Source organism: Penicillium robsamsonii (genome assembly GCF_028829455.1).
Source record: "Penicillium robsamsonii strain IBT 29466 chromosome Unknown utg000005l_segment0_segment0, whole genome shotgun sequence".
NCBI lineage: Eukaryota > Fungi > Ascomycota > Eurotiomycetes > Eurotiales > Aspergillaceae > Penicillium > Penicillium robsamsonii.
In genome coordinates, this window is record NW_026643223.1 from 2,481,834 (window position 1) to 2,504,417 (window position 22,584).

General features: G+C 47.7%; 7 protein-coding genes across 7 annotated transcripts; 3 read left to right on the forward strand and 4 right to left on the reverse strand.

Moving 5' to 3' along the window:
- Window positions 1–79: 79 nt before the first annotated feature.
- N7447_008976 (glycerophosphocholine acyltransferase) lies at window positions 80–1,659 on the reverse strand (the record flags this gene model as incomplete). Its single annotated transcript, XM_057233238.1, has 2 exons — window positions 80–812; window positions 866–1,659. 2 exons carry the CDS (start codon window positions 1,657–1,659, stop codon window positions 80–82), a joined length of 1,527 nt encoding a protein of 508 aa, XP_057082780.1.
- Window positions 1,660–2,433: 774 nt separating this feature from the next.
- On the reverse strand, window positions 2,434–4,068 carry N7447_008977 (DUF2841 domain-containing protein; the record flags this gene model as incomplete). Its single annotated transcript, XM_057233239.1, has 5 exons — window positions 2,434–2,879; window positions 2,955–3,140; window positions 3,198–3,659; window positions 3,725–3,923; window positions 3,976–4,068. 5 exons carry the CDS (start codon window positions 4,066–4,068, stop codon window positions 2,434–2,436), a joined length of 1,386 nt encoding a protein of 461 aa, XP_057082781.1.
- Window positions 4,069–9,525: 5,457 nt separating this feature from the next.
- Window positions 9,526–10,512, reverse strand: N7447_008978 (glycosyl hydrolase family 62-domain-containing protein; the record flags this gene model as incomplete). Its single annotated transcript, XM_057233240.1, has 1 exon — window positions 9,526–10,512. The coding sequence occupies one exon, from the start codon at window positions 10,510–10,512 to the stop codon at window positions 9,526–9,528; it is 987 nt and encodes a 328-aa protein (XP_057082782.1).
- Window positions 10,513–11,609: 1,097 nt separating this feature from the next.
- Window positions 11,610–13,107, forward strand: N7447_008979 (endo-1,4-beta-xylanase; the record flags this gene model as incomplete). Its single annotated transcript, XM_057233241.1, has 10 exons — window positions 11,610–11,865; window positions 11,920–11,960; window positions 12,020–12,068; window positions 12,128–12,249; window positions 12,305–12,450; window positions 12,505–12,593; window positions 12,647–12,676; window positions 12,747–12,835; window positions 12,895–12,960; window positions 13,021–13,107. The coding sequence occupies 10 exons, from the start codon at window positions 11,610–11,612 to the stop codon at window positions 13,105–13,107; spliced, it is 975 nt and encodes a 324-aa protein (XP_057082783.1).
- Window positions 13,108–14,638: 1,531 nt separating this feature from the next.
- N7447_008980 (lipase family protein) lies at window positions 14,639–15,598 on the forward strand (the record flags this gene model as incomplete). Its single annotated transcript, XM_057233242.1, has 2 exons — window positions 14,639–15,099; window positions 15,214–15,598. 2 exons carry the CDS (start codon window positions 14,639–14,641, stop codon window positions 15,596–15,598), a joined length of 846 nt encoding a protein of 281 aa, XP_057082784.1.
- Window positions 15,599–16,361: 763 nt separating this feature from the next.
- N7447_008981 (uncharacterized protein) lies at window positions 16,362–17,393 on the forward strand (the record flags this gene model as incomplete). Its single annotated transcript, XM_057233243.1, has 1 exon — window positions 16,362–17,393. The coding sequence occupies one exon, from the start codon at window positions 16,362–16,364 to the stop codon at window positions 17,391–17,393; it is 1,032 nt and encodes a 343-aa protein (XP_057082785.1).
- Window positions 17,394–18,161: 768 nt separating this feature from the next.
- Window positions 18,162–22,206, reverse strand: N7447_008982 (cohesin subunit SMC1; the record flags this gene model as incomplete). The annotated part of the gene is made up of 6 exons (XM_057233244.1): window positions 18,162–18,179; window positions 18,245–18,611; window positions 18,664–18,971; window positions 19,024–21,979; window positions 22,031–22,124; window positions 22,176–22,206. 6 exons carry the CDS (start codon window positions 22,204–22,206, stop codon window positions 18,162–18,164), a joined length of 3,774 nt encoding a protein of 1,257 aa, XP_057082786.1.
- Window positions 22,207–22,584: the final 378 nt, after the last annotated feature.

Here is a 22,584-nt window from a genome sequence, read left to right on the forward strand (position 1 = left end):
TGACAAAAAAAAGAAAACCAACAATTAGGGTATATAAAGACTGCATGAACGATGGCGCCAAGACAGGATTTCCGAGGGTTCAAATTCGCTCTCGAAGAACAGAGTCCTGGTTCAAATTTCCCTCTGCGACATCAGTAGACGAAGCCTCCGCAGTATCCAACAAGGGGATTCGATCGATGCTGGATCGCTTCTCCTCGCTGTGTTCATTGATGGCGTCAGTGAGAGGACTGGGCTCAGCGATAAGGGGAGGACTAGTTGCTCCTTCGGGAGAGCTCTGCCAACGTGCAACATCCGCCTTGAGCTGCTCCAGCTCCTTTTCGAAGCGCTTTCCAAAGACATCGATGTAGTAAGTTGCTCCATTGTGGATGCTCCAGACAAACAGCGAAGACATGAATAGAGCACTGGCCCATTTGGACGAAAACCAGATCGGACAGGGGATCATTGTGGACAGAGCAAACGCGTACTGGATAAACATGAAGCATGGCTCTTGTAGTGCTTCGGGCAGACTCAGCACAAATCGCCCAATCCACGCCTTGGAGTATGACTTGCGCAGCCAGGTGAAGCTGGTCGGGCGACCCGCTGCAATCTTGTCGCGGCGGCGCACGGTGATCAAGAAGTGGTACATAAGCTGCCACACCAAATAAGGAGCTGTGGACCATAGTATCATGGCACCAAGGCCATAATGCTCTGGGTCCCCGGGATGACTAAACTTGATGCTGTAGACAGCAGGGAAGCGTTCCTTGAGTTTCTCAACCGAAGTCAGGTGTACGATGCAGTGCAAAGTTACGGGTGGCATAATATGGATGAAGAGACTGCAGAGAGAAGGTGAGCAAACGAACTTGGTTCCTTTCGATATCTAACATACCTTGTAACCTTGTCCATACTGTGGAAGACCATAGAGTTGCGCCACATGGCGATTGCAGCCGCATTATTTCCGAAGGTCAAGCAGAAGGTGCTAATAAAAAGCCGTTTCGAGTTAGGGAAGACCCAAATACTCAGCATGCAGAGCAAATTGACAAAGTAGCAGAGATCGGCCAAGAAGTAGTGGTAGCCCTTGGCGTGGTACGTGAAGTAGCGGATGGGCATGAAATATGCCAGCTGGACGCTAAACCAGATGTAAAAGTACTCTGGGTAAGCACCAATCAGGTAGCCACTGATGAAAATATTGAGCACACCAGCGATAAAAGACATCTTCTCCCGGAGGGTGACAGTTGCCGTCTGACTCCACTGCTTGCCCAGGCGTTCTACACCATGCTTCATCCGAGAACGGTATTTTTCCAGCTTTTCATCGGCGGTCGGTGCCCGGCGCCTCCATTCACCCACAACACGATCTTTAGCGTTCAAGGAAGAAGACTTGAGCTTCTCCCGCTGCTTGCGCACTTTTTCCTTTTGCATGGCGATGGTTTGCTGCCATTTCTCCAAGCGCTGCGAGAGCTGGATGTTGTCGAGTAGGTCGAAAACAGTCAGCTTATCCAGCGGTGGAAATGACTCCCAGTCCTCCTGGTACGAGCTGCTATTTGAGAAGGAGCCGTTGCGTGACAGATTGCCCGGGGATGTGTGAGCAGAGCTGAATTCATCGTTATCGGCAAAGTCGTCTGAAGGGAAGGGCACATCGATCTCGTCCAGGCCTGGCGTGGAGACCCGCGGCTCAGCTGACATTGTGGGATCGGATTTTCTTCTCGAGCTGGTGCTGCTTTCCATCAAGAACTTTTGCTGAAAAGAGAGTATCGTTGGTCCGTCCCGAGTATTGGGATATGGTCGACTGAGGAAACGATTGAATGTTAGCATCCCCATAATTGCAAACAAGCTCAAAGAGCACAGCTTAGTAGATATGTGCCAAACAGGTGTAGTCAAAACACACAACCGTCATATAGACATGGGGGGCAATTAAATAGACGACTCGGTAAATCACGCTTCGGACTCACAGGGTGATGGTGAACTGTGGTTGGCGATCCACAAAGTATACTCCAAAGTCACTGGCGCATGACACAGAAAGCAGCGATACAGAACTGTTGCTTTGCCAGTCACAAAGATGAAAGATACTTGGACAAGAGCCAGCGAGAAGTTGAGAAATTGACGTGTGCTTGTAATGTGCGAGGTGGTTGGCCGGAGCTGCGCTGGGGGATCGTCATGTGGATCCAATCAGCTGTCTTGGATGCCGCCTGAGGCAGCAAATTTTATAGTTCTTTGGCTTCTTTCTCTACTAGCACTGTTCTAGGTGTTGACCATATTCAAGTTCCTCTATTAATCTGTTGCACATTCTCTCTGGCCTCTCTCGTATACGAAAGGGAGGTGGCGTAATATCCCAAAGAAATATATATATAGTATAGTATAGAAAAAGCAACCCGCAAACCCCCATATCCGTGTCCAGCCAAACGCTCACAAACTCCAGGTCGGTGCTGGTGAAAACAAGAGAGGGAATAAAGCAGAACATCAATATCCAAACTGCGATGCAGGGTTGGTCTGCGACCAGAACCCGGGCCCTTTATCAGATACAAACTGCTGCGGGTAGTACCCAGAGAGATAACTCGGATCTGGATGCATAGATTTTGAGACATTGGAGGATTCAAGAGGGGGGATTACATGCACCGATGGTGCCATGCCCATTGGGTAGCCGAAGCTGCCTGTCGGGCTGTGTGGACCACTTGACTCGCTAGTGGTGGGTGAGAGGGGCAGACTATGCGGGTTGTGTAGCCTTGAGTCATCTTCTTCCAGCGTAGAAGTGCCGGGTTCATCACCTGCATCGTGCATATCATGCTCAGCCTCGACTACAGACGATGTTACCGGTGCTGCGTGTGGACGGGATGACAGTTCATCGTTGTCTTGGAATATCGCTTCTGGTAGATGCGTTTGGGTTACCTGAATCAAGGTACTGCCGTCTATAGTGACAAAATTACAGACATGGTTAGCGGAACTGCTGATTAGGCTTTGTGTTAGGATAGGGTGACACATACCGATTTCACCGTCCAGAAACTGTTCTTCCATTTGTCGCACAAAGTAGATCTCATCTAGAACCTGCAGCCGGTGGGCGGGGGTAATCTGGCGTCTCACGTCTTGGCCAGCGTCTCGCAGTTTGTCTGTTGTAACTCCGTGGCTGTCCTTTAGCTCACAGAGGATATGGACAAGCAGTCGTAGTCGGTCTATTGTCGATTAGTATTGATCGTCTCATATCACTGATACTGAAAGGATCTGCTCACCAGGCTTAAGCAGATGGTCAGGCTCCTTGTGTAAGACACCAGCGGGCCACCACGCAGGCTTGGTGAACTCTGGGTCAACACGCTGTGAGACACCAGCAATGACTCTTCGCCCATTGTACGGATAATGGACTTGTTTCCTCGGCTCCACAAGTTTAATGTAGGATTTCGCAATAGCACGGCAGTTAAGCTGCTGGAAATCCTCAAATGCCTTCTCATAGTACCGTCGCAGCAGGGCCCGGTTACCGACGCGAAGAACAGTCCGTCCGGGTGGAGGTGTGGTAGGCGGCGGTGAGCTAGATTTAGGTCGTGACTTGAGCATGCCGCTGGCACGCTTTGACTTTTTTCGACTTTGTTGAGACGACCATTGGAACGGAATCATCTCGGCCTGTCTCGTCTGACTGGTTAGGCCCCATCCGGAAGATGGTTGCTCGTCCCAAGGGGAGTGGGGTGCTTGGGTTGGATCTGCAAGGAGGCAAAAGAAAGTCAGTCTGGCCGCTCTGGAATTTGAACTCTAGAATCCGGCTCACTTGTGAACTGCGGGTTGGCCTGTGGGGTCTGGCCAGTCATTTCTATGAATCGGTCTGTAACATCTGGTGTGAAGATGGCGCCTTCACAGCCTGCAATTGAGGGCGAGGCTTGTAGTTGCCATTGACCGTTATGGTCGAGGTATATCATGGCGAAGTGTGGGTGTGCGTATTCGGTGGGATTCGGTTTAGGAGTGATCGGCTATTTGATTATCAGCCAAACTTGATCATTTGCAATTGGGAAGTCCTATTACCATGTTCATCGGTGGTTGCTGCGGGGTGCACGTATCAGAGTGTCTTCGCTCCAGCACCTCTCCACCAAATGGATATCCACGATTCACATCCATGTTGTGAGATAGTACGTATGAAAATCGAACAAGGCCGAGCCGGGGGTTCGCCGCGTTTGTTCAGCGCAGTAAATTGCACAAAGAAAACAATGAACCTCGACGACCCACGGTGTTAATTAATAGAAACAAGAGACACCCTCTGAACAAGGGTAAACGCAGCTTGCCGATGGATAAGAAATCCGGGGCCATTCGATCAGGGGCAGGGTCCAGGTGAGATAAATATACTCCGTACTGATGATACGGGACATCCGTGGTCTCCCAAACCCCGAGCATTGGCAGATCTCCACATGACGTCCCCTGAAAGTAATCGGCTTTGTGCTAATGCAAGGAAAAATGAATAGCTGCAAACCTGAGCGTGTGGCAATACGAGAGCTTCCGTGTCACTTCTTCCTGCATCTCGTGATTGGATCAACCACATCTGCCCCTTTGCAATGTGTAGTCGATGGGTCGAGTTCGTTCTGCGCATTGACGCTTAGGGCTGTGATCCATGGATGAGTGTCACATACCTTGTTCGATTCCATGGTTCTGTCGGCGGGTCCGAGATCGGCCTAAAACACTACCTTGGGACCTCTCAACTTCGATGTTCAGAGAACAGCCACAAAGATCATCAGGTCGAACAAATCAAATTATCCAAATCTCTCCAAGTCCCTCAACGTCTCCGCTCTATCTGAACTACTTGCAGGGTATCTGCAGCAAGCCGTTGTATCCATAAATATCTTCCCGCACCAATAAACCCTCTATCCTTCTATTTTATCAAGGAATAGGAGACATCACAGAAGGTGGGACCTAATCGAGATATCCAGTAAGCCCAAGGCGGAAACATTTATCTAGTTAGTCAATCGTATTGGCTCATCGGCGATCCCTTGGCCACATCAGCTACAACAGGTGGTAAAGAAGAAGAGCGGTCTTCCTCGACGCCTCTGAGATCATCTCCTGCAAGCCAAGAGAGGCTAAGCGATCACTGACTAATGTACTCCGTATGGTCTAGGTGAATCTCTCCAACATTTATGGACCTACTCCGTATGGATACTTACTTTGCGGTGCTAGTCGGCGCCATCCTAGTGGGCCTTTTCAACTACATCATACACGCAGCTGCTTCCATTCAAAGTTCGTTTTTTTGCTCCTTTTCTTTTCTTTTTCGAGAATTTGTAAGATAGTGAGACTTCCGGGGTATAATGTTTATCTCCACTAGGCGCTTGGTCCATTGTCCGTGCCCTTTCCCTAATCTGAAACGGGAATTTAAAGACCTAGAGATCAGTCTTTTGTGAAATTTGAGGGGGTCAAGGCCATAGACGCGACCGTCGAATCTTGAGCTTATTTTCAAGTTCGCGGAAGCTAGTTAGTGGCTCCGGACGTGCGGATACGAAACCCGAGATACCCAAAAAAAAATGGACCAAATCGTTTCTTTTTTTTTTTGGCCGTCCGCCATCACTTCCTTTTTTCCAACACGTAAATACACTCGAGGTATGTAGTCCGTATCGAAGCGCCACTAGCATGGATTCTTCAGCCGGCGATTCCAAATTTTGCTGTCCTGCGGCATCGTGCATGAGCGGACGTGGCAACCCGGAGCTAGAGTCCAAGCATTTTTTGGACGGGAGAGCCCTCTGTATCCATAAGGAGAAACTCTGAGGCTAGTTGGATTTGAACTACCATTGGGATCGGTTCCCTGCTCCCGGATCGACAGTGTCTACTGGGAGCGGGGGACCGGGATCGCAAATCAAGCCGAACATTGAAAATTTGATCTCCATTCTCGTTCTAGGCATTGTTTCTTTTTCGAGGCCCGATGGTAGATGTAGCCAGCAATTAAAAAATTGTCATGATTAGCTAGCGCCACCAAGATCTCGGCCTGCGGTGGCAGACTGCAGCTGTAGCGAGGCCCAATGTTATGAGGGTTCCTCCACCGTCTCTTTGGTCTCTTTTTCTTTTTGCTTTTTTTTAGGGGGTTAGTATTATTGCTATCTAGACTAGCCACCCACAAACACGGAGAATGTAACCGTATTACTTTATTTTATGCTATTCGATGAGCCTCTGGGGCACATACTCCATGCTGTCGTGCGATATACCGGTGCTCACACATTCACTTGATATAGCAAAGATCTCAAGACCTTCAATCTTGAGTCAGCACTTAGTCGGCTACTGAAGAGAGAGGTCTAGTAAGTGACACCCTTTTTTTTTTATTTTTTCCACTGCCTGATATTTTGTCGCCTATATATCCTATGGCTCGACATTGAAATTCATTGGATAATCCAAGGCCAACACTCCTTTTCAGGCAGCGTGGTTATCATTGACAAAAGCAAAAAAAGAATCTAAAAAAAAAGTAATGTTAATTCCACGCAATCAATAACACAGGACTAGGCCGTACAAAATAAGTACGTTGCACCTAAACGCCAAAGCAAACCTATGTACATTACCATCCCCTGAGCCGCATGAGCTCCAGACTCTGTAATACCCAAAGGTGCACAAGCCCCACAAAAAGACTCGAATTCAAAGTCTCTCAGTCGGTGGCGTGGAAAAGACATGCGTCCCTTGCGTATATGTGCGGGGCGGAGCACCGTAACACCTAGATGAAATGATCAACGGAATACATACGCAGTACAATATTACGGTTACTTCTATTATTGTGCTCGTTCTGTTGTAGATAGATCGTTCCCCCCTGGTGGCCATATTATGCGCATGAGCAGATCACCATCTGCCCGTGGATGCCAGTGCACCCACATGTACGGAGTACATACTGCTACCGTGGCACAACACCTCGAGGGATGGCATATTTGAAGCCGCTTCACTTGAATTTTTTTGTCTGTAACAAAATATCCAGCGTTCCCGCTGTATGCTTTGCGCAAAGTCATTTACCATGTAGGAATATGTGCGTCTCCGCGGGCGACGCTCCCGGTACTCCCGCTTGTTAACATTCCGTTGCCATTGCTAGCTGGGTGCAGATGGCTAAATCCTGATACCGGGATATTGGTGCAGGAAACATGCATTATTGGAACTTTGACCTTGGGTGGTCTTCCTGATGTCCGGGGATGATTGACATTGGGCATGATTTGCAATGTTCGCTGGGGTTACAGTGCCATTACTTGGATGGTGGCGGTGACTATACCCAAGTAAACTGCACCTGGTGACTCTGTTGCTCTGCTCACCGTACTTGGCGTCGGGTTTTAAGGAATGAGATAAGAGCTATGGGCTAAGTACTCCATACTCGAAGCTTGGTTTTATTCTTAGTGGCCACTGGCTCCGTTCTCGCTTTCGGCCATTATTCTTGTACCTGCAAAGCGCTATATTTAAATACCGCCACTTCGGGGGGGCGTCAAGGGAAAGCCTAGAATCAATTCAACCTCAGATCATAGATAAGGGGTTATCGAGGTAAGCGAATATAGAAAATTGGAGTTAAGCACACCAGTCACAGAAGCCGCGGGGGTATAGAGAAAGGCCTACTGTCGACAACTGTCTCTAACCCCATCAGGTCTTGATTCGATGAGCTCTTCTTTCCAAATAACTTCTAATACCGATGAACACGATAGAGCAGACCCCAAATTGAGAGCGGATCTCTTTACTTGACCAAGGAAGCTCAAGTTTGAGCCTTTTCCTCGCACCTATTGATTGGTCAATGAGGTGTGGAAGACGATGGGTATTAGCCAATGACGATAGATGATGCTGTGAAGCGAGAACTGAGCCAGAGTCGACAAACATGCCAATCAACCGGCCCGGATAACGTCGCCATCAATTGAAATTGAGGCAGGGGAGGGTTTACACACACACACAGAGAGAGAGAGAGAGAGAGAGAGAGTGAGTGAAGTGGGGGTGGGGGTTGGAAGGTGGAGGGTGCACTCCAAAACAATTATTATATGTTAATTTCTAATGTATGGGTTTGGATTTATGGGTTTATGGACTACGGGAATGGGCTGATTCCGCACTCTTTACGATCAGCATCTGTATATATACTTCCAGGGAGAGATCCCGCTCGGCGTTTGGCTTCGAGTTCTGGCTTCAGTTGGATGAAGCACCTGCATACTCATACGCAACTAGTTAGACTGCAACAGGTTAATTGAACTTTGATTGATTGATTGATTGATGTGTCAATGGTATTACCTTGTCTCACAGGCTCGTCATCCTTGTAGACATCGATTTCCTATATGTTTCACTCCTCAGCACCGCGACTGCGTGATTGCTATACGGGACCTTGGTTTCGACTGATTGTTCGCTTGAACTACTTGCCAAGATCCACGATAGTTTACGTCCTTCTGCGGGGTGAATTTGGGCGATGGTCCGCAAGGCATAGTAGAGGTTGAAGCATACGCCCAGAGGGCTACGCCGGAGTTTGAGAAACCTAGCTAGTTTAGCTGTAGAGGGAGAGGGAGAAAGAGTTGATTTTATCTAAGATACATAGGACATGCTTGCTTAGGCTTTGGAGGGTTGGATTCCGGGAGAGCTAGGTGTACTTGTGAACACTTTGGGCTGTTAATGTTGGTTCATCATAGTACGTCGCAGGGTCAAGACTGGAATATATATACCGCCAATATAGTTGAATATTGTACATCGTGATCCACACACCAGTGGTATGATAATTACCGCTCGTTCCATTGCTTGCCACTTAGTCGATTAGTCACTCTCTATTTAATCTACAGGCCACAAAAGTTTTGGTGAAGTAATTTTGAACACGTCAGTTCGATTCCGATTGATTTCCCAATAGTCACTATTCCGTCTTACTTTAAGCGGCGTATCTTGATTCATTTCCCCCTCCCCTTTTCTTTGATTCTCAAGCTTCAAAAATTACGGCAGGCCATTCTAACAAAACCAGAAAGGCCTAGAACTATATAGGGCTTGGAGCTCATGCACATAATTGTATGTGTGCGACTATGAAGGGTCGATCTAAAATTCTTTGCTAGTGTGTGGTAGCAGTTATTCCCAAGGGTTCGAGCTGAAAAGGACTACAATATATCTACAACTGAGCCACTACACCTGCAGCCGTGAACAGTCTGGATGCTTATATTGAGCAAACACCCGGTTCAGGTCTAGAGGTTATTTAATCATGATTGACATACGGAGGCTGCAGATATACTATGCAACTTCTTTGATCATCGTGCGCCTAAATATTTTTTCCCGGCCATGTATTTTTCATTTCGCTTGCAGTTTCACTTTAGTAGGCGATATGCCTTGAGAAACAGCCATTTGTAGACCGAAAGATTTCTCTCTCCCTCTCTTGTTCTCTAAGTTCTTTTCTACTTTTATTGCATCTTTTCGTTACTTGACGTAGCAGAACTGTGGGAACGATATATATATTGAATAGTTTATCGCATATATTAGCTTTCCCCAAATACCCAACAACCTGTTCTTTCAACGGGGTTTACTGTGCTATGCCACGAATAGAAGAGACTGTGTTCAGATTCATCTCACGGCTCTAACAATATTGTCTTCACAGCTCTGTCTCCCCCTAGCTCCCCAAATACTAAAACTCCTTTAGCGTTTCAGAGTGAGCACGGCAGGCCTCCACGGCAGGGCATTGTAGTCACCACTGGCGTTGGGGTCTAGTCCCTGGTAGAGGAGCTGCAGGTTGCATGGATCGACGGTCATTGATTGGTCAGGGTTGGTTCGAATCAAATCGCCGTGACTGATATCGTTGGTCCAGGTTGCACCGCTGTTGGATTTTCCAGCAAAGGGATTGCTCTCGCTTGTTGTCTGTGGTGTCCACGAACCGCCGAGACTGTTGGAGGTGAATGAACGGAAGTACCGCCCTTGCGATCCAATTGCCTCGACAATCATAAGGTATTTGTTCTGACCTTTAACAGTGTACACTTGAACTGCCTCGAATAGGTTGTTCTGAGTGTCACTCAGTATTATCTCTGAACTTGTTCCGAAATTTCCAGGGAATTTATCGATGGGCATGCTGGTGCGATAGATCTTGCCATTGTCCCCCGCAAAGAAAAGGTACATATTCGTAGAGTCACCGATGAGTGTCTGATCAATGGCACCAGTACTTGACTCAGTGATCTTTCCCGAGAAAAGAGCTTGCTCGGATGACCATCCATTGGCATTGGTAGGATCGCTTGATGTTCGATAGGTAAACGTGCTCGAGCCCCATTGATAGGCCAGGACCCAAACATCCTTTGGTTGGAAATAGAACAAAGTTGGCGCAACGGCTGAAAAGCCCATTCCGGTTTGACTTGCGGTTGCCATGCCAGACCAATCTGAAAAGGTGCCGAAGTTCATCGAACCGTAGTTTCCACCCGCATCACCGGTTGATGCATAGACAAGGTGTTTGTTGTTGAAAACCACCGCGGTGAAGTCCTTGAGTGAGGTCCATCCAGACTTGGGATTCGCCAGAGCGCCAGTTGATGTCCAACTATAAGTCGACGGAAGCGGGCAGTCCGCGACGGCAATTGGCAATGATGCGAGCAACAGTATGCCAGATGACACAAGGTCAGCCTTCATCTTGAGTAATCTCATCGTCGTTAAGATTTGAGTCTGCGATGGGTTGTTTGAGTGAAAGTCTGAAGCAGGAATCCAGAACACCTGGACAGGGGCTCACCCTGTTTAAATAATCCACAATGTTTCAACTGGAAAGAGATACCTCTTGGTTTTCTTTTCCTTTTAATTTGCTACCTCCAAAGAAGTGGTCCAGGATAAATTACATTAGCCAGAAACATTATACTCCGTCGGACTATTGCCCTTTTTGGAAACAGGGACTAGCATTAACTTCACAATAACTTGGCCATTGCAACCTTGTTCTCAGACCGAGGTTGGGTAAATGCGAAGAGATCATGCATGTAGTCATGGGGTTTGAGACGTTAGAGGGATTGATGTCTTACTGATTTCTTACTCATTTCTTACTGATATATCATCTTGATATCGCTGTTTCAGTTTCACTATAAAACAGGCTAGTCTCTAATAATATCTACTTGGTGGATATTGTGTTTTCGGTGTGGGTTGTGCCTTACCGATAGCTTGAAGAACGTTAGTGATCCACTCGGAAGTGTGTCGGAGAATTGGGGGCGAATATTTTGGAAAATGAGGCCCCTACTTGGCGAAGTTAGAGCTAGCTGCTTTGGACCCTTAAATGTGGAGGTGATCGACATCACACGTGAAGGCCCCCTCTTCATTTCCAAGACATTCTTCGACTACTCTTCAACACAGGCCAAGCTTTGTCGTTTCATTATGTGTTAGGGAACTTGCAATTAGCCTACTTGAGAGGAGCTTGGCAGTGTGATAGTATTCCAATGACAAGTGGCCACTCCACAGTTCTTCCAGGCTGAAGTCTTCTATATGAAACATTTAGGCTAAAAATTGTTTGAATACTCTTATTTACTAGAATCCTGGATAAAATAGGCAAAGTCCGTTCCCCATCAGCGAAAGAGACAGACGATGAAGACCCCGTTTTCCATCGGGAAAGGATTTCCATTTTAGCTACCATCTCGACTATGTTCTCTTCCATAAGAGGTCTTGGCTTCTGCTCTGTATAAGTATATAAGTGTCGTCTACCTCCCTTCCCATCGTTGTCTTCTGTGTACCACTCTCATCTTCATTTGACGACTCGAAAAACCAATATGTTCCCCAACATGATTCCAATCAAGGCAGCTGCTCTAGCTATACTTTTCGCTAGCCCAGCGCTTTCCGGACCCGTTCAATCCCGACAAGCCTCTGAGAGCATCGATGCCGTTTTCAAGGCCCACGGGAAGAAGTATCTGGGAAATATTGGTGACCAGTACACCTTCGAAAAGAACGCAAAGACCCCGGCAATCGTCAAGGCCAACTTCGGTCAAGTGACTCCGGAGAATAGTATGAAGTGGGATGCTACTGAGGGTGAGTAAACTGTCTTGTAATCACTAGAGTACCATCAGCTGATTCACGGAATAGGAACCCAAGGGCAGTTCACCTTCACAGGGTCGGACTATCTGGTATGTATCCGGTCTTTTAGCTGGCAATTACTTTTGTGCCTGGTTCTTACAGCCTTTAGGTCGACTTTGCCCAGTCAAATGAGAAACTGGTCCGTGGCCATACTCTCGGTAAGTTCCCTCGCGGCCCTAGAAAGCATGTCACAACAAGAGAAGCTGAACTCGTCAAGTGTGGCACTCTCAGCTCCCGAACTGGGTCAATTCTATCACGGATAAAACTACCCTGATCGATGTCATGAAGAACCACATCACCACGCTGATGGGCCGTTACAAGGGCAAGATTTACGCCTGGGTACGTTATATCCATAACATGAATTCTACAAAGCTACATTACTGATCGATCTAAGGACGTTTTGAATGAAATCTTCAACGAGGACGGTTCTCTTCGTGACAGTGTCTTCTACAAAGTCATCGGTGAGGACTATGTGCGGATCGCTTTCGAAACAGCCCGTGCTGCAGACCCAAATGCAAAGCTCTACATCAATGATTACAAGTGAGTTGTAGCACTCTGCTCTTTTCATTTTATATGGATGCTGATCCTACACAGCCTGGATTCCGCCTCTTATCCTAAAGTGACCGGCATGGTTACCCATGTCAAGAAATGGATTGCTGCTGGTATCCCAATCGACGGAATCGGTAAGATAGCTGTGATTGAACTTCACCGTGCATGATTGCTCAGTCGTTTTTAGGCTCTCAAACCCACCTAAGCGCCGGCGGCGGTGCTGCAGTTGCTGGATAAGTACCCCCTCGCTTCTTGTCGATTGAATATTAGCTGACAGCCTCTCACAGCTCTTGATGCTCTCGCTGGTGCTGGAACGGAGGAGGTCGCTGTCACTGAGCTTGATATTGCTGGCGCCAGCTCTACTGACTACGTCAATGTGAGTTTCGACAATGTCATGGCTGATATCGTCGACCCACTAAATCTCTATTTTTACAGGTTGCCAACGCTTGCCTGAACCAGCCAAAGTGTGTCGGAATCACAGTTTGGGGAGTTGCTGACCCCGTAAGTGTCCATTTATCCCCAGCTAAACAAAAAAATACTAATACCGGATGTTTTTGTTAGGATTCGTGGCGCTCTGAGTCGAGCCCATTGCTTTTCGACGGGAGCTACAACCCCAAGGATGCATACAACGCCATTGCAGCCCTCTAGGGAAATGATTTCAATCTTTGTTTGAAGTTGCGAACTTTCTTATTGGCAGGCTACACTTCAGATCGAAGTAGTCAGATGATATGAAGACTTCGAGATACAAGGGCGGCAAAGAAGGACTCTAGGAATAAAGTCTTTGAGGGAGATGGTGTCGTTTTACTAAACTACTTGAAAATGTCATTTCCAGTTTTACAGAGCTTGTTGTCCTGCCGTAAATTTAATCAAGAACAAAGGGGAGAGCATGACTAGAGGATTCGTCTTGGCACTGCCCTTAGTGATACGGATTCTAGATTGGTGGAATTCACAAATAGTCACCTTTTCTGGGTCCGTGGATATCATGCTAGGCTCTGTTTAGGAGGACAGTTTAGGGAAGTATTTGATATTCCTACCGATTTATTCAGCTAAATTGAACATTTTTGACCCTGACGGAACGGCCCGATCAGGGTCGACGGAACATACTAGCCGCATCCATAACGTATTTCACAAGCCACCGCAAAACACATAGTAAATGCGATAAATTGTAACTTAACTATGGTCTATGGGGACTTTTCCTTATAGCCCCCTGCTTTCTAGGTAATCTCTAGTCTCTTCAGGGGTTTTAAGGAGATTTAGGTTCATTGTTCCGACATGTGTATTTTTAAGTTTCAAGTAACGGAATTTTCGGTGATTTTTCAAAATGATGATAATATAGTCATATACCCAATTTGAGATTGGGATATTATGCTAGTGAGTCTTATTAATGACCATCGACAAATAGGGAGCTAAAATAAAAACATTGTCAAGATATGTTGAGGCTACGAGGCTCAGAAAGTCAAGAGGGAGATTGGGAAAGGAGAGAACGGCTAGACTCTCTATCGAATCTGTGGGTCTGTGCCTGAGGCACCAAGGCTCCACAACAACAAGATAACTATATATTTCACAAGTGGCCTGGCCACTTGTGAAATTCGTTACTAACTAGGCCAAGCTAGATAAATATATAGATCCACACGGAGACTCCGTGGTTTTCGGGCCTTGCAACCCCGATTAGGCATAACGGGCGAATTTCTTGACTTGGAAACGGTAGTTTGAGTATCGACATATGCCGAAGTCCGAAGTGATCTTCAACCCCCCCTCATATGGCCTTTGCCCTTAATTGTCTCAAGACCTATCCAATAGGCTATAATAACGTTTGGAAAATGGTTTCAAACTAAGACAGGACATTTCCCGGTGGACTCACTTTTTGTAATGCTTATGAGAAATTCACCCTTCAATCGAGCTTGCACGTCACCTCTTGGGTTATTGACTGCGTAATCTGGCAATGCTTCCGGTTAAATCATCATTTGTGAGAGAAGCATCTATGGCAGAATTTGAGGAGTCATGATCCTAATGGGATATGATCATCTTCAATCTATCTTTTTTATCCTGAAGGTGGCTTTCTAGCCTGTTATCCACTATATATGCATGTGTTTTCAATATATATACCCAAGCACCGGACCCAGTATCTTCATATTGAACCATCAACCATCAAAGATTCCCAGGCATCAATTCTGTCAAGATGAAAACCTTTTCAGCAACCCGTGTTCTCAGCTTTTCTGTGGCTTTAGGACAATGCCTAGCTACCGTTACACAGGGAGTCTCTGACAACGTCTACAACCGTCTGGTTGAGATGGCCACCATCTCCCAAGCTGCTTATGCAGACTTGTGCAAGATTCCAGCAACCATAACCGCCGTGGAGAAGATATACAACGCCCAGACGGATATCAACGGATGGGTTCTCCGTGATGATAGTCGTCAGGAAATTATCATCGTCTTCCGCGGCACTGGAAGTGATACAAACTTGCAGCTCGATACCAATTACACTCTCGCTGCTTTTGACACCTTGCCTGAATGTGTCGGTTGTGCCGTGCATGGAGGTTACTATCTTGGATGGATCTCTGTCCAAGATCAGGTCCAGTCACTCGTTCAAAAGCAGGCCACGCAGTATCCGGAGTATGCACTGACGGTCACGGGTCACAGGTATGACAGTTTTTCCTTTTTCCTTCTACAATTTCACAATAATACTACCTTCTGTCCCTTTGACTGCCTTTTATTGACTATGCTTTCTTGGCTTAACTGACACACATGTTTTAGTCTGGGTGCCTCGATGGCAGCAATAACTGCCAGCCAGCTATCCGCTACATATGATCAAGTCAGCCTGTACACCTTCGGCGAACCGCGGACTGGTAACCAGGCCTACGCATCGTATATGAATGAATATTTCGAAGCGGCGAGCCCCGAGACCACCCGGTTCTTCCGGGTCACCCATGCCAACGATGGCATCCCAAACTTGCCCCCGGCGGAACAGGGCTATGTCCATTCTGGTGTTGAATACTGGAGTGTTGAGCCTCACAGCGCTTATAGCACGTCTGTCTGCACTGGGAACGAGGTCCAGTGCTGCGAGGCTCAAGGAGGACAGGGGGTGAATGATGCTCATGTAACTTACTTTGGGATGGCGAGTGGAGCTTGCACCTGGTAGTCGGAGTCAAATCTACTTGTCTTGGTGGGCGACAAAATGAGTCAATTGGTGGATTTGGAAAACGGGAAGGCAATCATTGATTTGTATCTATTGGGATTTATTGCCTGCTTGACATATTCTACCATGGCTTTATGTAAACCCTCGAGGGATAAAATGCTTAGAATTTTCTCATTTCATCAATAACGCCCATTTCGCCTTTTGATTTGGACGATGTCGGTGCCTGGCTTCTCGCATCGCATAGTACTATAGAGCCTATTGGCCAGTACGGGCAAATACGTACCGGTTTAGAGGCAGAAGAAGTCTACTAACGATTATCTTGGGAATCTAGCCTTTCCCCTGTACCTTTTCAGTTTGTGTCCTAATATTAATATAGAATTTGAAGAAAAGAATCTCTACGAAAGTAGAAATTGATTAGAACTGACACATGTAGTATGTCCGGTAGGCCCTTTACTTAACTCGCACTGTCGCGTTATATAGGGTAGTATACTAATAGTAGACACTCTATACATACTAATAAGGACAATTGTTTACCTTGGGGTTTTCTGTTAGGCTCGCACTTTCTTATAGTAGGTGGAAGCCTAAGTATAAATGTTTGCTTAGGTGTCTTGAGATTTGATCACCTACACACACTTCCACATGAAGCTTCCTGGTCTCATTTCACCTACACAAACTTCCTGTTCCTGTCAACTTCCTACCACTTCACTTCTTCTTCCACAAGTCTACTCATCAGCTCCTTCTCACTGCACTTTCCTCTAGCTTCACCATGGAAGCTATGAGTGATAATTATCTTTCGCTCCCCGCTATTGCAGATTTCATCAACGCATACGAGGATAAACCAACCGCGGAGAATGCCAAGATCATGGTGAGCGGTCTCCTCACTTACGCGTTCGATTCAAATGATGGCTGGATTCTCAAGTGGCAAGAGGACGAGGAAAACAACCATTCGAACTGTTTCATTGTGAGAGCTACTGGCGAAGACAGGGCCCTGCACACCATCGTGAAGATTGTTCTCGACGCATCTGCTCCAATCCAAGAAACCTGGGATCAACAGGTTCCCCGCCTGCTCAATGCCCCGATTCCTAGCGAACGATGCTGGGCCCTCCTCATCCGTGGCCTCAAGGTCTGCCTTTACGAGTACCACCGTGACCAGGAGCCCGGCTACCGTCTGGTTCCCTGCGACTTCACGATCAAGGACAAGAAAAAGCAGTCGATTCACATTCGCAAACATGCTGACGCTGTCAACAACATTTTCACGAGCATCCCTGCTCAGGTCCCCCAGCCACTTGATTACGGCGAATACGGTAGCCCGGCCGCGAATGACTCTTCCGCCGACATGACAGATGGGTCGAAGGCTTCCCTAGATGAGACTATTCTGACAGTCCCTACCTCTACTACTCTTCTCGAGCCTTCCTCTGAGGATCCTCCCGCCATGGCCAGCGAGGATAAGACACCTACGAAAGCCGATCCTGTCACTGAGCGTGAGGCCGCTGCCCAGGACAAGACAGTAACTCGACTCGATACTACTACTTCTCAGACCAAGCATACTACAGGGGCCAATGGAACTCAGGCCAAGATAACTACTCAAGCCAAGGCTGCTTTTCTGGCAAAGGCTGCTGCTGGGGCCAAGAGTGCTATTCAGGTTAAGTCTGCCGCCGGGGTAAAGAATGCTACCCAGCCCAAGACTACTCAAGCCAAGGCTGCTCTTCTAGCCAAGGGTGTTTCTGGAATCAAGCTCACTCCCAAGGTCAAACCCACACCTGGGGCTGAGGTTGTGGGACATCCAGCCACAGACTAGTAGGTATCTGACTTATCGGGCTTTGACCTACCTCTCGTTATGCCACCAGGTCGCAAGTCTCTCACGGATAACAGTCTTTTCGGTTCTCAGTATTCAATTTTCGGTTTTCGGTGCTTCTTCTGCTTTTCTTGTTTCATCTGCGACTTTGATCTGTCTCATCTCCCTCCGGTACTTTCAACAAGCGCCATGCCTTCTGCATAGCGGAAGTCAGGTTCTTGCATTTTTTTGTGTCACAAATAAGTGCAGAAAAAGGAACTTGAAGTCAGCTGTTTCGTGATTTTACAGGTGGTAATTTCTTTGCTTTGTTTGTTTTCTTTCGCGAGGCCTTCGTATCTCTTTATCTTATGCCATGAAGTTAGGGGGGTTCGGCATGGTGGCCTCGGCATATCTAGTGATATGCAAATTGAATCTATTCATATCTACTTCCGGAGATTCTGTAGAAGCATTGTCCAAAATCTATAGTATGAATAGTCGGGCACGGGAGTCGTTCGGAAACAGAGGATTCTAGGGTATACCCGCAGGAATGGCATATGAGGAAGGGTTGGAATAACTTGAAAAAACACAGTAGAGAAACTGGTATCAATTAACAGCTTTGTCGATAGAAATAATTGCTCAGATTAGAAAATGGGCTTCCTACTCCCTTATCGACTCCGGTAGAAGCGGAAGAAAACAAACCAGCAAGACTCAATAATCTACAATGAAGAAATAGGAAGCAAAAGCAAAAGCAAAGGGTCATCACACAATCCGCATAAATCCCACCTGGATGATTTAGGTATACTTCCGAAGCTGTGAACGATCATTGTCAGCATATTTCTACATTGGCGTATACGAAAAATATCTTCGAAACTCACATCAAGCGTCAATGATTTGCTGCTGTTCTCGACCTGGTCCCTGTAGATACCAACCAAAGCCTCACTGTTCTGGAACAGTCCGGTCTTTAGACTAATCACGATGAACTGCATGCCAGGCGCAGCGTGGTCATGGATATAGTTGGCAATACGGGCGACGTTGGTGTTATCCAGGGCTGCATCAACCTCGTCCAGCACAAAGAATGGAGACGGTTGGTACGAGTGGATAGCGAACAGCAAAGCGAGTGCGGCCATGGTCTTCTCGCCACCTGAAAGATGCTCCATGTCCCGGAAACGTTTGAGAGGAGGCATGGCGTGGTATTTGATGCCGTCTAAGTAGGGCTCGTCCGAGTCCTCAATATCGAGGTAGCTTTTGAAATGTTAGCGGTCATTCAGAGTCAGAAGTTGAAAAATGAACCTACGCTTGACCACCCAGGGGGTAATTGGTGCTGCGCGTGAGTTCACGGTAAATCGGCCCGATCTGCTCAGAAATGTGGGTGAATGCCTTGTTGAAAAGGTCGGATCGCTTCTTCATCACAGACTCAAACTCTTCTTTAGCCTTTCGTGCAGATTTCCGGGCGTCCTCGAAGTCCTTTTCGGTGCTGCGAAGTTTGTTCTCGACACTCTCCAGGCGCTCCATGGCACGAGCATTCGGTGCCATCTTGTCGAGGTCACTGTTCAGAACACGGATCTTCTCGAGCAGTTCATCCTCGAGCTTGTCATCGGCCTCCTGGAATTGAATTAGCATGTGAGAAACTAAAGCGATAGAAGCAAACACAAACCTCTTTCAGGGTCTCTCCCAGAGAATCGAAGTCGACCTCAATACCGTAATCGTGCACCGGAGAAGCCTCATCCAGACCATCTCCTTCATCCACCTCCATGGCATCTGGGTCTGCTGCTTGCACAAGGTCATCGATGGGAAGTTTGTCAAGAGAATTGGAAGACTTGGTCAAAGGAACATCAATGTCTTCAAGTTTGCAGCGACGCAGAAGAGTGTAACGACTGGAAGAGTTTCTCTGGATCTCCGCTTCAAGCGCGTTGACATTCTTTAACGCTGCTTCAACGTGCTTGCTACGCCTCTGGAGTTCACGGCGTTGCTCTGCCAAGTTTTCTGCTGATTGGCCATAGATTTCCTTCTGGTTCTCGAGGGCCTCTCGGAGGAGCTCAAGTTCCGCTTCGAATTCATCGAGTTGGTTGCGGATTGCTTCTTGTTGACTTTTCAGCTCTTCAATCAAGCTCTGGTCGCGCTCGTATTGGGCCTTGAGGCCGTTGATTCGGTCCTCAGTTGCTTGGATACGCTGTTTCTCAAAGCTGAGCTGGTTTTCGATTCGGCTCTTTTGGGTGGTGAACTCAAGCTTCTTTTGTGCGGCCTCTTCTTGCAAAGAGCCCTGTTGGGCCTCATATTCTCGGATGTCATCATAACCCAAGCGCTTGCAGAACTTGCGGTAAATCTCATCCTCGACGGCGCTGACCGAAGCCTGTGACGTTTCGATTGTCTCGTCTAGCTCGTCAAGGTTTTCCTTACGCTCAGTGTATTTAGGTCGCAGATCCTCCATCTGGTGCTTAACGAAGTCCAGCTCGCTACGTTTGCTCTCGAGGTTCCTCTCAAGGGCCTTCAACTCATCACGGGAGTAAGTGAGGCGTTGCTCGAGACCGACGAGCTCGCCCTGTAGTGTCTCTTCTTCAGAGCCTCGGCGATGACTCTTGGGGAGGTTCGCGAGATCGCTCATGAGCTTCTCCTTTAATTTATACAGGTTCTCGACCTCTGAATCTTCCCAGCGCTTGGAATTCTGTTGAGGACCACGTCCACCAGTCATGAGACCACCCTTGTGGATGACAGTTCCATCGAGAGTGACCGCCTTCGCGTCCACATTTCGTTCGTAGCAAAGATACTTGGCCGTCGCCAGATCGTCACAAACAATAGAGTTGCCACACGCGTAGCTGATTGCTCGCGCAACCGAATCATCGTAGTCAATAGTCTCAATGGCAGGGCGCATGCCTCGATGCATGCCCTTCAGGTTCGAGTTGAACGCCTTGACTTGAATGGTTTCCAGCGGGATGAACGTGGCCTGGCCGGCTCGTTGGTCGCGTAGGTGTTGAATGCACTCCTTTGCGGTCTTCTCGTTGTCCACAACAATGGCGTCAAAGTGTCGACCCAATACGGTGCTGACTGCATCAGAGTATTTTTTCTGCTTTGGTCGGCAAAGATCACTGACACGGCCCTTGACACCGGGGAAGATGCGCTTCAAGGTTGAGATCAACTCCTTGGCCCGGAGTTCGCGTTCGGTTTGCTTCTTACCATCATCGGCCTCGAGCAGTTTCCGTAACACGACCTGAAGCTTTTCCTCTAGCTCAGTCCGCATTTGCGAGACCTTCAACCGCTCGGAAGTCAATGCGTTCAGCTCCTTCTTCTTACGATCAATATCCTTGGAGGTGGACTTGACGGTGTCATTGAGAGACGATTTGCGTTCGTTCATGTTCTGGACATCGGATTCAACAGATTTGAGTTGCCATTCAGTGTTCTCAAACTTGCCCTTCAGGCTGTTGACGGCTTCAGCTTCGGTCTTTCTCTGCCGGCGCAGATTGTCAAGGTTCAAGGAGTCCGCTGATGAACGCCGGTTGACTTCTTCTCTGAGTTTATGGTACTCCTGCTGATCGGCTTCGCTCAGCTGGACACCCTTTTTGCTCACTGTCTTCTGCCATTCGACTTCCCACTGAGCCTGGGCTTTCTCAACAAGTTTGAGATCCTTTTCTAGTTGATTGCCATTGTTTGATTGTGATGCGCGCTCCTTTTCGATCTCAGTGATCTTTGAGGAGTATCTCTCGACCTTCTTCTGGGTGATGTCGATCTTCTCATCCACAGGGACCAGCGAATTGTTGAGTTCTTCAATATCCCTCTCCTTTTTCGTGATATTTTTCTCCGCCTTGCCGACATCTCTGCCGACTCGAGCATGGTCTTTCTTGGCGTCTTCGACATTCTTCTCATATTTCTCAACGCCACGGCGGTACTCCTTGAGTTCATCCTGGTATTTTTGGATATCCGCGCTGGAGTCGTCGATCAGCCGCTGGAAGTGAAACAGCTTCCACAGGATATGAGTGATAATGGCCTGGTCACGTTCTTCGGCCTTTTTCGCATAGTTCTCAGCCTCGCGCTTCTGTTCCTGGTACTGCTTGACTTCGGAATTGATGCCTCGTCGACGGTTGAGCTGGACGGTTTGCTGTTCTGCGGCCTCCTCCGCCTCTGCCTTGAACTTTTCGTAGTCGGCTTTGTGCTCCAGACTACCAGAGATCTGCTCAATCAACCGGGTAAGGTCTTTGGGTGACTGTGATGCGATTGCCTCGACATCACCCTGGAACACAAGGAAATTTCGGGCCTTGATCAGGATGTTCTCTTCCTCCAGTGCCTCATTGTATTGGTGGGCGGACACGATTCGGTTGTTGATGCGGTATTCGCTAACACCCTGGCTAGTGATAGATCGGCGCCATTGCTGCTCCTCACCCGCATCATCTTCATAGACTGCCATCACCCAAGCGGATTTCGGGTCGTTTCCACCGGCATCTTGACTGACATCCATGCTCTCCGGCTCCTCCTCTTGCTCGCCATCCTGCCCATCAGCAGCAGGCTCTCCGTCCACCTTAGATGTGCGCAAGACACGGCCACGGTACACAAGGTCACGGAGATTGGTCGATCGTAGGTGAGAAGACTTGATTCCTAGAACGAACGATATGGCATCCATCCTAATGCGCATTAGCTTAAGGCTCTTTGAAATGAGGGCAGGAGGCACTCACGAGTTTGACTTGCCAGACCCGTTCGGGCCGATTATCGAAGTAAAATAAGCATCTCCGAATAAGAGAACGTGGTGTCCTTTGTAGGACTTGAAGTCTAGTGACAAAGTTAGCTACTGCCTGCGGCGTATATTTCGGTCGTACATACTGAAAAGCTCCAAACGAATGAGTTTTCCCATCTTGCCAGCGGCTTCCCTGAGGGAGCAACGCGCCGAGAAATTCAAGAACCCTGTTATTTAAGCAAGAGATTGAGTCCACGGTTTGTGGGCAAGATGTGGGAGGGGCGCGATAACGGGTGAACCGCGTCCACCCAAGACGCGCCGGGGCCATCACGTGGCTCTCCAAACTTACATGCAGTGATGCATCGTAAAGAGCATATGGCTTACATACTATTAAGACAGGCAGTGCAGAGTAGTAATCTTATAATATAATTTATTGTGATTCTCAATTGAAACCGCGTTTTCGACTGGTATTACAAGTGCTATGTCGCTATCTAGAAGACAAGCCAAAATGTTGTACAAAACTCAAGTGCATACGACACGACACGAAAAGTCCTG